Below are 16,888 nucleotides of genomic sequence, written 5' to 3'. Positions count from 1 at the left end.
CAGAAATTTTGAAAGAGAACCATCAGGTTTCTGTGGGTAGCCAAGGTAACCGCTGAGTTGATACTGACAGGAAGAATGGAGGCAGCCAGATTAAGGAGGTGGGGGATGAGAAGGGCATCTCAGGCAGGGGGATAGTAGTGAGATGTCAGGCTAGAGAGCAAAACAGGTCACGCAGATAGTGTGGGCCTTGAAGCGGGACTGAAGACAAGGCCTCCAGTGGTGAGACAGAAGGAAGAGATTCAGGAGAAAGCAGAAGAGCTCTGGAAAGAACCAGCAGGTCAGGGGATGAGATGAGCAAGTGTAGTGTCCCAGAAGCAAAGGGTGGAAGTAGGGTTTCAACAGCAACCTTTCACAGAGAGGGTGGGGAGGACAGACCCAGAAGAAGGAGGGCTTGGCTGGAAGAAGGCAGTGGTGGGCTCCTCCTTCCATCCCCAACTAGGTTAAGACGAACCTAATTCATAGCTACCAACTCTGCACATGTGCCTTTCCTGCGTTTCAAACAGAAAGGGAAGTCTCGGCTGCCCAGCAACTGGTTTTTCACTTTCCTTCTTGTTTGCAGCGTGTGTGCCCAGCAGAGGGGGAGGAGTGGGACCTGTAATCGGTAGTGATTCAGCCCAGCAGCACACCCTGTGACCACATCCCCATTCTGTGTGTGAGTGTGTGAGTTTGAGTGTGTGTGTGTGAGAGAACATGAGAGTTTGTGTTCCTCCGCGCATTAGACAAGAGAAGAACAAGGTATTACTCCAGCACAGTGTTAAATTCTCTGAATTATTCTGAGTTGTAAAACGAGGAGTGAACAGTGGAGCTTCCTCAAAACAGAGATTCTGGGCGCTCTCTGTAATTAACAGCTAGCCTTGTGGGTTTTGTGTATGGATCTGTTTTGGTTCTGTGTTATGCAATTATTTTTATATTGGGATCAGATCTGAGTCATTCAGAGCCTGTGTCTTCTGGACGCTGATAAGACAGCAGGTGTTGTCAGTGCAGCTCTTTCTTCTCAGAGCGTGCAACTCTTGATCTTGGGGTGGTGAGTTCAAACCCTACATTGGGTGTGGAGCCTACTTAAAAAAAATTAATAATGATATCTATTCAAAATGTATAGCTCGCTATTTACCAGTGTAATAGAAATAAACATGTGTTGTTTTGATTTAACTTGGCCCTCAAAACACTGCACTAATGGTTGGGAGTTTTGTGTTTATTCTTTTTCTATTACAGGTGCTGGTCTCAGTGTCAGTGATAATGAATCGGGTCAAGGGAGCCAGGAGGGAGGCACCTTGACTGACTCCCAGATCGTAGAACTCAGGAGGATACCCATTGCTGACACCCACCTCTAGCGCCTTAGTGACCATTAGAATGATACTTTCGTATTTGTATTGGTTTTGAGCTAAAACTCTAATTTTTTACATACAGCTCTATAATAGGAACCTATGAATTGTACTGGATGATTAACCCAGAAGTGATTGTTGTGTTGGGAATATGAGTTACTTATCTTTGTGCAACCTGAAAATTCATTGCTATGATGAAGACTGGATCAATTTCTATCCCTTATACCATATATTCCAAGAATACTAGTTGTTTTTTTAATCATCCTGCATGGCTAACATTGTTTAATAAAAGTAATAACGATCAATAAAAACAATAGAATCCATATGACATCACCCAGGCTCGTTATTTATGAGGAAATGTTGTGTATGAGCAAAGAAACACGCTTACCTAGTGTGGTCAAGCACCTTTTTTCTTCCAGTATTGATACAGGTCATCCAGACTTAAGACTTTACAGCTTTTAGAAGACTTTCATTCCTAAAAACCATAAAATGTTATCGTCTGTTAAAGATTCTACACTACGTGTTAACGGGGATACTGCAGTTTGCATCATCTTTCATCAAAAGTATGTATTTCTGCTCATTATAAAATTAGGGATCTGAACATTTTCCAAAATAAATGTTCTGTTCCCAGTTAAAAATAACTACTACATCAAGCATTTTAGCACAGCTAAGAAGAGGAGCATTTAAACAGTGCAGTTTGTTTAGGAGAAATATTTCTGGGTTTTGATTTTTCAGTCTTTCTTTGTCTTGGAATGAGAAATCAGAAAGTCTGTCCCAGAACAAACACTATTGTGTTTGTGATGATTTCATTGACTGTGGTTCCAGAAGAATCATTAGGAACAGAACACATTTGTCCTAAGGAAGCCTTTGTGACCTTTTGTTTCTGAATTTTTTAGTATTTTTGAGAAAATCAGTATCATCTCAACAAAAAAATTAAAATTAAAAATAATTAAGAGAAAACTTTGTTCCTTTAGAGCCATAATTAAAACACCTAAGTGTCCTTTAATTACTTAAGCATGGATTTACTTTTTATAAAACCTGAGTGGCATTATTTATCTTGATGAGATTGTGAAATGACTCTTCTCTTTCTGTTAGTCCTCCCCCACTCCTACTTCCTCCCTCTTACATTGAGTGTTCATGGGTGGATTGTCACTGTAGGTAGGAAACAAAAAGCTGCCCAACAAAATCAAACAGCATAACAAACAAAGCTCCGTCCTTGGTGGAGTCATAATCCTTTTTGGAAACTTTAGAATAGGTGGTAACAGGATTGTATTTACGTTATGTGACAAATAAGTTGGTTGTCTCTTTCAGCCCCAGCACTGCTCTGTATACAGTCTGTTTCATGATAGGGTGGAGGCAATTGATGAAATTGGTTATAATATGTAAAATCTAAGATGAAAATTTTAGACTTGGTAACATTGAAATTGTTAATAGATTTTAATGAATTGGGGGCTTATGTAATGATGATAGAAATGTGAGATTTCATTGCGTGGAATCTGTAAGTCATAGTCACTGTAACATTTTCCCCAGAAAACTAGATTCTTATTTGTCACTTAAGGTATTTTCTTAAGGAATTTACTTAGGGTAAAATCAGTCTCGTTACCACCATTTTTTAAAATAATTTTTTTACGTTTATTTATGTTGAGAGAGACAGAGCAGGAGCAAGAGAAGGGCAGAGCGAGAGGAGAGAGAATCCCAAGCAGGCTCTGCAGGGTCAGTGCAGAGCCCAACGTGAGGCCTGAACTCATGAAACCGTGAGATCATGACCTGAGGTGAAATCAAGAGTCAGATGCTTAACAGACTGAGCCAATCCAGGCGCTCCAACCACCACCTTTAAAGTTCATGAAAAGCCTATCACTTTACCAATGAGGAATTCTCTAACAAAGGCAATTGCCAGTAGCTACTCACTTTCATTTCAGCATATCGTCAGAATTTGGGGAAAGTCTGGCCTAAAACATGACAAATGGGATACGTTTTTTACTTCAGTTTCTTGGATTTGTATGGTTGTCCAAAGAACCATTTTAATAAGGAATCAAAAGGACTACCTGCTGCTGTTCAGCAGGATTCTTTTAAATATTGGAAGGAAAGAAACAAAATTTCCAGAAGCCACAGTGCTAAAATAAATAAACTTTATGTTCTAACAGCAGCAATATTTTGCCATCCTGTTTCCTCTCACTGTAGATTAAAATGGGACATTTGCCCAGGAAGTATAATACTGTGTAGGAAGAAACAAATCAAATCAAATTCCTAAAAATGAAAACTAAAGAAAGGGTTGGGACTACTGTGTTGCAATTGCTTTTTTTCAGGGGGTTTGAACTTCTTTCTTCATGACACTTTTTAAAATTAATTAATTAATTTTTGAAAGAGAGGTGGGGGGAGGAGCAGAGAGAGAGGATCTGAAGCTGGTTCTGTACTGACAGTGAGAGGCCACTGCAGGGCTCGAACTCACGAAGAGTAAGATCATGACCTGAGCCAGGTAGGATGCCTTAACTGACTGAGCCCACGAGGCACCCCTCTTCGTGACAGTAAAAAAAATTTTTTTTTTAATGTTTATATATTTTTGAGAGACAGAGTGTGAGTTGGGGAGGGGCAGAGAGAGAGGGAGACACAGAATCAAAGCAGACTCCAGGTTCCCAGTGGTCAGCACAGAGCCCCATGCAGGGCTCGAACTCACAAACCTCCAGGTCATGACCTGAGCTGAAGTCAGTCGCTTAACCAACTAAACCACCCAGGCACTCCTTTGTGACATTTTTAAAGGAGCTTGATTAAGATGTAATTCACATCCCATACAATGCACCCATTTAAAGTGTGCAATTCAGTAGTATTTGGTATATTGGATTATTGGGGTTTCTTTATTGTAAAATATATGTAATACAAAATTTGTCATTTTAACCATTTTTATTGTAATTTTTAAATTCAGTGGCATTAATTACCTTTACAATGCTATTCACCCCTCCCCTCTATTTCCAAAACTGTTTCACCACCCTAAACAGAAACTCTGTTTTTCTCATCTCCATGACATTTTCTGTCCTCTGTCAATAGACACCTAACATTTCCTTGGGAAATGTCTCTGCTGTATTTTTGTGATCTTAAATTTGTTCTTCTTTTTGCCTCAGGTTTTCTTCAATTTTTATTTTCTAGAACATTAAAAAAAAAAAAAAAAGATTTTCTCATTCTGGATGCAAGCGCAGACAGGCATGCTACTGAGGTATGGAGTAGTGTTGTTGCTGTTGGAATTCCTACCAAGATAGGAGTGCAGGCAAATGAAAATCTTAGTGAGTAAAACAGAAAGAATTTCACTCTGGAACTTTAGCTTTAAGTTGTTTTTCAGTTTCTTGAGGTGTCTTAGGATTGGTGTGTGTGTGTGTGTGTGTGTGTGTGTGTGTGTGTGTGTGTGTTTTGTTTTTTTTAAAGTAATCTCTACACCCAAAGTGGGGCTCAAACTCACAACACTGAGATCAGGAGTTGCATGCTCCACCAACTGAGCCAGCCAGGTGCCCTGAGGAATCTTAGGGTTTAATCAATATTTCCATGTCTCCCAAATCTGATCAAAGAAGTTTAAACACATAATTTGGGATATGAATGGAAAAAGACAATGCTTATTTAGGGAAATAGCTCCCAAGCAATTTCACCTTGTGCTTACCAGCACTTAAGATGCTCGTTGAGTTTAGCTGTAAGGCCTCTGGATAGATTTGTTTGAGGGTAGGTCTCAATCAGATAAGTTAAGTGGTGTTGACCTTCTCAGAGCACCTGGATGCCAGAGTGGATTTCATCTAGACAGCCTGATCTTGGTAGGAACAGAGAAATCAACAAGGCCATTCCTATGTTTCATATGTTCTTTTAGTGACTAATGGTATGGACCTAGTCTCCCCAGTGCTTCTCTCTCAGGTATAAGTGAAAGAACCACACTGTCCAAGTGGCATTTAAAGAATGAACCAAGTGACTGAATCTAGGAACTCTTCCATTGTCTTGAATCTTCTTCTAGTCTTTTCAGCTAATAAAATAAGTAAGACAGATGAATGATATTCTTACTGATAAAATGTTGGTACATTGATGTTATTCTTAATACATTTCACCTACCCAAATTTTTTATTAAGTTTATTTATTTAAGCAATCTGTACACCCAATATAAGGCTCAAACTCATGACCCTAAGATCAAGAGTTGCATGCTCTTCTGGGGGCGCCTGGGTGGCTCAGTTGGTTAGGCGATCGACTTCAGCTCAAGTCATGATCTTGTGGTTTGTGGGTTCGAGCCCCACGTCGGGATCTGCGCTGACAGCTCAGAGCCTGGAGGCTGCTTCGGATTCTGTGTCTCCCTCTGTTTCTGCTCCTCCCTTGCTCATGCTCTGTCTCTCTTTCCTTCAAAAATAAATAAATATTAAAAAAATGAAAAAAAAAAAAAAGAGTCGCATGCTCTTCCGACTGAGCCAGCCAGGTACCCCTCACCTACCCAAATTTTTATCTCATAAAAACAATTTCAACACTATAATAGAAAACCAAACTCACCTTTACAAAAATCTAAGAAATCCCAGATGCTTTATTAAACTGTTACACATGCTAGGTGGCATATACAATGAATATTCCTGAGGGAAAAAAATAAACACTATTTTTACTGCTGTCTGTAACTATTCAAATCACTTTGACAAGTTTGGCAACCCCCTTAATTAGGAATTTACTACACTGGAGATAAAAGAGTTTAACAAGGAATATATTTAAAGCCACCAAGATACTCACTAATGCTTCAGTATCATTGATTTATGGCCAGTAAACATCATTTTCTTAAGTAGATTACATGATTGCAGGAGAAGAAGCAAATGGAGAATAACCCTGTTTCCCATCATCTCTGACAATGGGATGCAGTTATCAGATACTGTTGCCATGGTTCTTGGGAGTCCTATAGAGTGCTTTGGTTCAGTTCCCAGCCTGGGGACTCAACAACTGGGTCTAACAGCTCTGACTGCCCTATGAGCACCAAATTTAGAGCTGAAGTCACTAAAAATGACTCAGCTCAAGGAAGTTGTTAGCACTTCTAGGACTGAAATAGTATCTTAGTCCTGTGAGAAAACATAGGTAATCACTGTTTTCTAATAGATGAAATAATTCCAACTTAAATGGGGTAAAGCATACTTTTTGCCTGTGATTAACCTTTAGGAGTTTATGAGCAAAAGCACAAATTTGACTTTTTTAAAAATATAGGAATGAGGGACGCCTGGGTGACTCCATCAGTTAAGCATCTGACCCTTGATTTCGGCTCAGGTCATGATCTCACAGTTTGTGAGGGTGAGCCCCACACCAGGCTCCATGCTGACTGTGGAGCCTACTTGGGATTCTCTCTCTCCTTCTGTCTCTGCCCCTTGCCCCCCCCCAAAATAAATAAAATTTAAATAATATATATAGGAATGAAATGACAACATTTGTTTCATGATACTAATGAAGAAAAGAAGCCACAAATCATTTCAACATCACTTATTTTGGATTTGATTATGAGTATGATTATCGTTATTTTATTATTTTATTTTTTTATTTTTATTTTTTTGATTATAGTTATTTTAAAGGTAAAGGTATATATGTGTATATGTGTGAGAGAGAAAGAGACTGAAAGAAAGAATTCTGGAAAATCAGAGCAAGAAAAGCAAGAAAATCACGATAATACATTACAGTTCGCAAGGCATGATTTTAAAAGATTTTGAAAAGCTGATTAATGAAGTGTATGAAACTGTCCATCATCCTGCCCCATAGTATGTATCTTTACTCTCTGTATATCCATCAAAATCATTTTGAAGCCTTTTGCCACATTACAAGAGGGAAGTAGTAATCATTTAATAAAGTACTAGATGGAGTAGAGGACACTAATAAAACAAATTAGAAAGGTGCTCAAGAACTATCAGGGGCATTATGGTAACTTTCTGGAACATTCCATCAAATAATGCATAGATATTATGTAGTAAATGGCTTGTTTCTTTTTTTTTTTTTTTAATGTTTATGTATATTTGAGAGATCACGTGAGCAAGTGGGGGCGGGGCAGAGAGAAAGAGGGATACAGGATCCAATGCGGGGCTCAAACTCACAAGCCATGAGACCATGACTTGAGCCAAAGTCAGTGCTTAACTGATTGAGCCACCCAGGTGCCCCAGCTTGTTTCTTCTTTTAAAAGATGATCTTTGGGGTGCCTGGGTGGCTCAGTCAGTTGAGCGTCCGACTTCGGCTCAGGTCATGATCTCACAGTTTGTGAGTTCAAGCCCTGTGTCGGGCTCTGTGCTGACAGCTTGGAGCCCGGAGCCTGCTTCAGATTCTGTGTCTCCCTCTCTCTCTGCCCCATCCCCACTCATGCTCAGTCTCTCTCTGTCTTAAAAATAAATAAATTTTTTTTAAAAAAATTATCTTTATCCTCCATGTTCAACCACATGAACCTTTTGCCACATTACAGGATTTCCTTCTTTTTTTTTTTTTTTTTTTTTTTACCAGTGAATAGTATTCCATTGTATGTGTATACCATATGTTTTTTAGTCATTCATCTATAGATGGACATTTGGGTTGTTTCCGTGTGTTGGCTATTGTGAATAATAACTCCAGTGAACATGGAATATCTTCAAGATACTGACTTCAGTTCTTTTGGATAAATACCAAGATGTGAGATTGCTGGATCATATGAGAGTTCTATTTTTTTTTTTTTTTTTTTATGTTCATTTTTGAGAGAGAGAGCATGAGCAGGGAAAGGGTAGAGAGAGGAGACACACTCTGAAGCAGGCTCCATGCTGTCCGCACAGAACCTGATGTGGGGCTCAAACTCACAAACTACAAGATCATGACCAGAGCCGAAGTTGGATGCTCAACAGACTGAGCCACCCAGGCACACCGTGAGAGTTCTATTTTTAATTTTTTTGAGGAATCTCCATGCTGTTTGCCTTTGTGGCTGTGCGGTTTTGTAGTACCACGAGCAGTGTGCAAAGTTTCCCAATTTCTTTACATCCTCACTAACACTGGTCTTTTGGGTTTTTTTTTTTTATAATAGTCATCTTGACAGGTGTGAGGTGATATCGTATGGTTTTGATTTGCATTTTTCTGGTAACTAGTGATGCTGAACATTTTTTTATATATCCGTTGGCCATTTGTATGTCTTTGAAGAAATGCCTATGCACGTCCTTAGCCCATTTCTTAATTGCATCATTAGGTTTTTGGGGTTTTGTTTTGTTTTGTTTTTTGGTTTTTGGGTTTTTTTTGCTTTTGAGTTGTAGGATTTCCTTCTATTTTGGAGATTAACCTCTTCTCAAGTATACAGTTTGTAAATATTTTCTCCCATTCTGTAGGTTGTCTTTTCACTCTTTTGATAAGTGAAATAAGCCAGTGACAGAAAGACAAATACTGCATGATCCTCCTTAGATAAGATACCTAAAATAATCAAATTTACGGGTGCCTGGGTGGTTCAGTTGGTTGAGTGACTGACTTCGGCTCAGGTCATGATCTCACAGCTTGTGAGTTCAAGCCCTGCGTGGGACTCTGTGCTGACAGCTCAGAGCCTGGAGCCTGCTTTAGAGTCTGTGTCTCCCTCTCTCTCTGCCCCTCTCCCACTCACATTCTGTCCCTCTCTCAAAAATTAAAAAAATTAAAAATTTTTTTAAGTAATAATAAAATAAAGTAATCAAATTCATAGAACCAAAGAATAGCATGGTGGTTTCCTGGGGCTGAGGGAAGGGAGAAATGGGGAGTTACTAACCAGCAGGCATAATGTTTTAGTTAAGCAAGATGAATAAGCTCTAAAGATAGGCTGTACAATATTGTACCTAGAGGCACTAATACTTTATTGTACACTTAAAATTTTGTTAAGAGGGTAGATCTGTTAAGCATTCTTACCACAATAAAAATATTTTTTTTTTTTTTAATTTGCTAACAGAGCTGCTTAATCACTATAATTCACTGCAAGTGCTGGCATTGTATGGGGAAGGAGGTTCAAATATTTTTTTAAAGTTCTCCCATCTGTGGGGCCCCTGGGTGGCTCAGTTGGTTAATGTCCGGCTCTTAATTTCAGCTCGGGTCATGATCTCATGGTTTGTGGGTTCGGACTCCACGCTGACAGCATGGAGCCTCTTGGGATTCTCTTTCTCTCCCTCTCTCTCTGCCTCTCCCCCCCCCCCCCAAATAAATAATATAAACTTTAAAACATAAAGTTTTCCAATCTACTGTAGAACTGTTAGTAACCCCTGACAGAATCCCTAATAATATCTGCAGAACCCCAACTGAGAAACCCATAGTAGATTGTAAGCTCATGAAGAGTGGGGACTGTGTCTTGTTTATTTCGGTGTCTTAAGCACCTAGCACAATGCCTGGATCCAAACTGATGCCCACTCAACACATGTGGAACTGAAAAAAAAATCGTTTTCATCCTAATAACTAAAGAAGAGAATAATTTCTCTTGATCTTTTATATATTTAGTTACAGATGTTTTGCCTTTAAAAATCCAAATGGATAGCAATTATTGAACAAATTAGATGCCATATCATCTTCATGTTACCAAACAGCTTTCATTTTCAAAGCTGTAATTTGTTGAATTATTCATTTTGCTGCCTAGTTATCCAAGGAGTCTTGAAAAACACTGAAGACCTCTGAAAAGCTTAATTTGATTTGTCAGTAGCCTGTATAACAAGTTTCAAAGTAGGATAGTATTTTAAGGGTTCCTTGGTGGGGGCAGAGAGGAGGCCAAACAGAGTAAATAGACAAGAGACAATAGTGACTCTTTGTATCTCATTATTATTCCATGACCTGTTAATCATAAGGGTTTTGTATGGAAAATTACATATGCATGAATGTTTTGTAACCAAAGGGTTATAATCTTCAATCTCTCTCATACTTATCTGGGTCCACAGTAGGAAGTCAAAGAAGTGTGTATTGTGTCATTCATGGTTGATTCATTATGCCTGTACTAAATACATTTGAAATAACAGTCTGCATTGTAACACTCAAACATAGATAACGTGTAATTTCTAATCTCAGTGAGTCAAGAGAATAAGACTAATTGTACTCTGAAGCTGAGAAATCAACGTCTACCAGATTGATTGTAAGCGTCCAAGGTTCAGAAGACCACACTATCATCTTCATAACAGCAATGCCTCTATTCCATGCTGTTAGGAACTAATTATTGATAAAAGTCAAGACTTCATATCCAGTCACAATGTGATTCCTCAAAACAACCCTGAGGATTGTGAGTCAAAAGTCATTGCTTTTTGCTGGTTGCCAAGACTGAACTGTGAAAAGTAGAACTTCTTTCTGGCCAAGGACAAAAAAAAAAAAAAAAAAAAATGCATCTGAAAAAGTGACTTTTTTTAAGGAATAGACATTTTAAAGTCAGAAAGAAAAAAAAAAAAGATAAATTGCTCCAAATCACAATTTTCCAGTGTACACATGACAGCAATACACAACAGAATTGCTAGGATGAAAGGAGGAACAAAAAGCGAATTTTATTTCAATTTATCTTTGGTTCAGGTATTTCAAATGCTATAAACTAGGACCGAATAGAATATTTTGAAAGAAAGAAAAAACATACTTGCTTAATCATACAAAATCTCTTTTTGTCTTATTATGTAAGACTGCTCACATAGTACGGAATGTTTGGGATCTTCTCCCTTTATCTTCTTACTTACCTTTGCCCCTTTCCTCATACAAGGCAAACTTATTCTTGTAAGAAGGAATTTCTGAAAAATTATATTAAAATCATATATTAAAATTTTTTAATGTTTGTTTATTTTCGAGAGAGAGGGAGAAACAGAGCATAAACAAGGGAGGGGCAGAAAGACAGGGAGACACAGAATCTGAAGCAGGCTCCAGGATCTGAGCTGTCAGCACAGAGCCTGAGGCAGGGCTTGAACTCATAAATCAGGAGATCATGACCTGAGCACAAGTCAGTCGCTCAATCAACTGGCCACCCAGGCACCCCTAAAATCATATATTTAAATAAAAGTATATCACTTTTCTTTTTCTTTCTTTTCTTTTCTTTTCTTTCTTTTCTCATGGGAAAATCTGATTACAAATAAGGGTTCTGATAAAAAGAACTAAGCTAAGAAGAGGAAGTGCATCTGTCTGCTCATCAAAAGGGAAAAAAAAGCACCATCGAAAATAAAGATGGGTGGTGTTTAGTCAGTTCTCCTCGGGGTCTAAGTCACCACCTCATAATGATGTAGCTGCAGGAGATGGATGTGTAGACTAATGTGCAAAGGCACGGAGGAGAGGCTAGCCAGAGCCACACGAGGCAAGTGGCGCGATGAAAAATGTTACTTTTTGTGTTTTTATCTTACTACCAGAGTTTGTTTAAGACATAACAGCTCAGGGCTCCTGGGTGGCTCAGTCGGTTGAGCGACTGACTCCGGCTCAGGTCATGATATCAAGGTCCATGAGTTCGAGCCCTGCGTGGGGGCTCTGTGCTGACAGCTCGGAGCCTGGGGCTGTTTCAGATTCTGCATCTCCCCTTCTCTCTACCCCTCCCCACCCGTGCTCGCTCAGGCGCGCGCTTTCTCTCTCTCTCTCTCAAAAATAAGCATTAAAAAAACTTTAAAAAAAAAAAAAAGAGTGATAGCAGCTCTCAAATGTTTCAGTTAGTGCTTAGCCCAGAGGTGTTGACACGGAGATTGGAACAGCTACCGGAGTGAACCACTATTATTCAGTCACACTGAAAAATTCCAGGAGAGGAACGTCCTGGGTCCCCAGAGAACTGGCTGAGTGTGAACATGCAGCGCCCAGTGAGAATCTCTCCTGTGCCAGCTTCAGCCCCGCCCCCGGGGTCGCACCTGCAGGCGTGCACCCTGCGCCCTGCAATATTCCAGAACAGAGGAAGTCCCACTTCTGAGTTCTTAAGTTCTGGTCAGAACTTAAGTCAAGTACCAAAATGTTCGGCATATTCTTCTCACCTCCTTGCCACTCTGTAGCTGAAAATACCAGATAATTTCTTCTTTACATGATTCCCACTTCAATCCTTCCCATCAAGTGTTGAAATAGGGGTTATGTATTTAATACTTGATTTTTAGAAAGTCATTTAATAAATGCCAGCTCTATTCATGCCTTTAGAGGAAGTAGAGAGCAGTCGTATTTTCTTCCGTCTAGGATTTTCACCAACGAAGTAAGTACGTTTCCTGCATACATGAGGTAAAAAAACACTCAACACTCAAGTTTCTCAGTGCAGTTTGTATTTGTGACAAAAGCAGGGAAAAGGTTTTTTCTGTATGTGGGTGAATTATTTTGATAAAAGATAGGGGCTAGAGGCAAGATGGAATGAAACCTTTTTGCTCTCTCCTCAACTCAGGAAGATTTTGTATTTCATTCTCTTTTTCTCCCTGTGCGTCGAGACTCTCTCCCCTCTTTCTTGAATAAACAGAAAAACAAAAAGCTGTAAGTAGTCTGAAGTAGTTGTTAGGGGTAAACAACTTAACGAGTTCAAACAGTTATCCCCGGTAGGTTCCAGGATAATTTATTTGCACAGATCCGTTCCCTTTGATGTTCAGACCAGTGGACTCCACCTGGTGATAGCTAGAAAACCCTATAAAGGAAATTACTTTCCCGGATATGAAACAAAGGAACTTATACACATTAATATGACCAATTCTGGACTCGACAACTAAAGAAAAATATAGAACATACATTGGATTTTCATAGTAGACAATATTGAAAACAAATAAAATGAATGAATTCTACCCAAGTAGAGAAATTACTTTTTTTTAATGTTTATTTATTTACTTTTGAGACACAGAGAGAGACAAGCAAGGGAGGGGCAGAGAGAGAGGGAGATACAGAATCTGAAGCAGGCTCCAGCCTCTGAGCTGTCAGCACAGAGTCCCAAGAGGAACTCAAACCCATGAACTGCGAGATCATGACCTGAGGTGAAGTTGGAGGTTTAACCGACTGAGCCACCCAGGCGCCCTGAGAAATAACTTTTTGAAGGGTCACAAGTAGACACAGTTATTTGAAATAAAGTAGGAATTGAATATGCCTTAAAAACAAGAGATGAATTGGATTTCTTTTGTAATACAAATATCTAAGTCAAGGATTAAAGGACACAAGCAGTGTAAAATACTCGAGAAATCTGGAACACGAAAGATTCATTAAAAGATTGGAAAATAGTACAATCTAGAGTCCCAGCCTATTTTACTTAAAGCTGATCTTACTAAGAAACAGAATTATTCACTTAATGATTATTCTGGAAAACTTCCTTGGCAAAAATCCAACATTTTCTAAAACTCTGTTAGATCTAGTATCTTATGATTCCATATAAGTAAACTCAGATGCTGCTTCATTGCCACAAAGAGAGTAGCTTGTATTTCCTATTAACAAAACACACACAATTACATACTCCTCTTGGTTTATTGGTAGTACATTTGAGATTATATGCTTTTATGTCATCCAATCAATAGAAATCTATAGGCAGAGTTCAGTGGATTTTGTATTTTGCTCAAATACTGTCTCTAGAATACAAGGTTGTCCATTTGGAATTATAAGATTCCTTCATTTTCCAGAACTTAAACTATTTGAAAAGTTTTGTTCCTTTTGGAAGAACAACTATTCTTCACAGGATTTAGATTGTAATAAATAACACTGTTACCATAAATTAGAAACTCTCTAAAGGTGACAAGCCTTTTAGCTTCAGTGATTTGTACCTCTCTTTCCATCTATACCTTCTCCTTAGCATGGGTGCTGAAAACTTAGACCTTCAGAGTAGAAAATGCCAGTTGGAAATACAATAAATTTCATGCATTTCATCAGCTTGATTTCAGTTGTCATGTGGAATAATCTGTAGAACCCAAGACCCTGTAGGGCCCTTGGAATAAACAATAGTGGCTTTCTGTTGTAGGACTAAACTGTAATATAAAGCAAAGAGGGGACGTGCTCACACTCTGCCTGCTTCAAGGCAAAGTAAAAATTAAGCTCAGCATATGTCATCACATACTTACAAGTGACTTATGAGAGCCTTCTTTATAAATAGATTTTGAGAGTGCCAAGGTTTCCAATGAAATAGGAAACTATTAAAATGGTTTATCATTTTCATTGTGGGGAAAAACAGAGACACCACTGATTCCCCTAAGGCAATAACTGGCCCTTCAAGGACTGTAAAGGAATCGTAGGTGATGGCCCAAATTATTAAATCTGTTACCGAATAGGTAGACTTTTAAAAACATGGCTTCTACCAAGACTACATTGTATGTTATCTAACATGAGAATACATTTTTTAAAAATAAAAACAAATAAAAATAAATAAAAACATGACTTCTACAATGATCCCCAGTGACAGTATGTGTGCTCATGGGCTGCAAAAATGCATATGATAAAAGATTTGATAAGCCTCCTTTTGATGCTGCTGATGAATTATAGTTCACAGATCCACCTAATAATTCTAAAGCTTCATTTCACAGATGAGAATAAATTTGTTTTAAAGAAAAGTGTAGGGTGCCTGGATGGCTCAGTTGGTAGAGCATGTGCCTCTTAATCTTGGGGTCAAGAGTTCAAGCCCCATGTTGGGTGTGGAGCCCACTTTAAAAAAAAAGAAAAGAAAAATGTAACAGTGGTAAGATTAAAAGTTTACACAGTATATATGCTCTTCTAAGGTACAAATTTTTTGGAGAATGAAATGAATGTAGGAAGAAAGCTCTTGTGAAGTCATCTGAGAGAGAATATTTTTAGAGTATGTTAAAAATATTAATGAATAGGGGCGCCTGACTGGCTCAGTAGAGCATGCGACTTTTGATCTCAGGGTCGTGAGTTCAAGCCCCATGTTGGGTGTGGAGCCTACTTAAAAAAAATGTTAATGTATAAATGAGACAACTTTTATAATACAACCCAAAATTTATAGCTAACAAAATACGTATAATAAAATTCTACATATTTACATGTATGTTAATATGTAATATAAGTACAAAAAGCCTATAATTGTATATTATATGTATATAAATATATAGCACATACATTATAATTATATTTATCTTCACATGAATACACATCACACACAAATATACACAAATATATATATAACAAGTTATTAATTGTGTTCAGAGATGCTCGATTTCTTCTTTGGCTTTTCTGTATTTTTCAAGTTTTCTACAAAGAATGTGTGTTACCTTTGAAAAAAAATATACACTTTGGTGGAACATATTTAAGCCCTGATTTTAGCACAGGTAGTTTGTGTTTTTTTTTTTAATGTTTATTTACTTTTGAGAGAGAGAGAGAGACAGAGCACGAGCAGGGGAGGGAAGAGAGAGAGGGAGACACAGAATCCAAAGCAGGCTCCAGGGTCTGAGCTGTCAGCACAGAGTCGACATGGGGCTCAAACTCATGAACCATGAGATCAAGATCTAAGCTGAAGTCAGACGCTTAACTGACTGAGCCGCCCAGGTGCCCATAGCACAGGTAGTTTTTAAGACACCTATTTGTTTTTGCCCAGTCAACTTCTGGTGAAACAATTGTAGTTAGCGAGATTTTTTTTTACAATAATTTTTTTAGAGTTTTAGGTTTACAACAAAACTGAGAGGCAAGTAGAGACTTCCCATATACCCTCTGCCTCTATAAGTGCATAGGCTACATCACTCACCAGAATGGTACATTTTTTACAATTGAGCCTACATTGACCCATCATAATCACCCAATGTCCAAAGTTTACCTTAGGGTTCACTCTTGGTGTTATAATTCTATGGGTTTAGACAAATCCATAATGACATAATCCATCATTATAAAATTATACAGAGTATTTTCACTAAAAATCCTTTGTGCTCTGCCTGATTATCCTTCCCCCATCCCTGGCTGGTGATATTTTCAGTCTCAGGACCTTGGGCACTCTGTTCCTGGTGGAAATGACTGATGTGCTTTGATGCGATTTTATAATCTGCTTCACAGATGATATTAGGTGACAATAGTGATTGACTCACAGTGACCACCGTGAGCCTCAGAACCACTGAAGCTGTGGGTGCTAGAGTCTGTGAGATCTCTATTCATAAACTCTTAGACTTTCCTCCCAGCCCGAGGAAATCTCTAATTTGGGCATAGAAAAGAAGGGGGGAGAAAGGAAGCCCCAAGTCACAGGAAAGGTCTGTCGCTGGCAGTTTACAGAAGGAACAAAGGAGTGCTTTCATCCCAATCAATGGGTGCCACAATGTTAGCATATTTTAAAGACAATAACATATATTTGATGGTCACAAATGAATTATTCACTGAAAAGCGAACATTAGGGGTATTATCTCAGACTTCTGGATTTACTCCACGTTTCAGGAAAAAACCCAAAACTATGCTATATTTCAAAGGAAAGTGTAGCTTTAAATTTTTACTCTTCAGATGTTTGGAAACTTCAAATAACTGTTCCAGATCTGATCACTAAATATTTCCTTTGTTGCATAGAAACTAACATTTAAGTCACTATATTTGAGTACTAAAAAGCAAAGGGAAAAACTCATCCTGTCCTGCCACTTTCTCTGGAATCCCAAGCCCAGCATGCTTCATACTTAATTACACACAGTCCACACATTATCCACACACAGTGCCCTTCCTCACAGCACCCTCCAGTCAGGAAGGTCAGGGCTTTTGGCCTCTTTCTCTCCCTGATA

General features: G+C 38.5%; 1 protein-coding gene across 7 annotated transcripts in view; it reads left to right on the top strand.

Annotated features, from left to right (window-relative positions):
* ADGRV1 (adhesion G protein-coupled receptor V1) overlaps positions 1-1,645 on the top strand; it is a 590,892-nt gene extending 589,247 nt beyond the window's left edge. For all 7 annotated transcript variants that reach the window (XM_053907199.1, XM_053907200.1, XM_053907201.1 and 4 more), the window contains one exon: positions 1,213-1,645. In XM_053907199.1, the coding sequence (XP_053763174.1) occupies positions 1,213-1,331 (119 nt within the window). In that variant the 3' untranslated portion in view covers positions 1,332-1,645. The remainder of the gene's footprint in view (positions 1-1,212) is intronic.
* The last annotated feature ends 15,243 nt before the right edge of the window (positions 1,646-16,888 follow it).

The sequence above is a fragment of the Panthera pardus genome, unplaced genomic scaffold (assembly GCF_024362965.1).
Source record: "Panthera pardus isolate Hobbes unplaced genomic scaffold, ASM2436296v1 HiC_scaffold_2, whole genome shotgun sequence".
Classification (NCBI taxonomy): domain Eukaryota; kingdom Metazoa; phylum Chordata; class Mammalia; order Carnivora; family Felidae; genus Panthera; species Panthera pardus.
The sequence above is the reverse complement of the archived record's forward strand: the minus strand, read 5'-3'. Positions and strand labels throughout refer to the sequence as shown.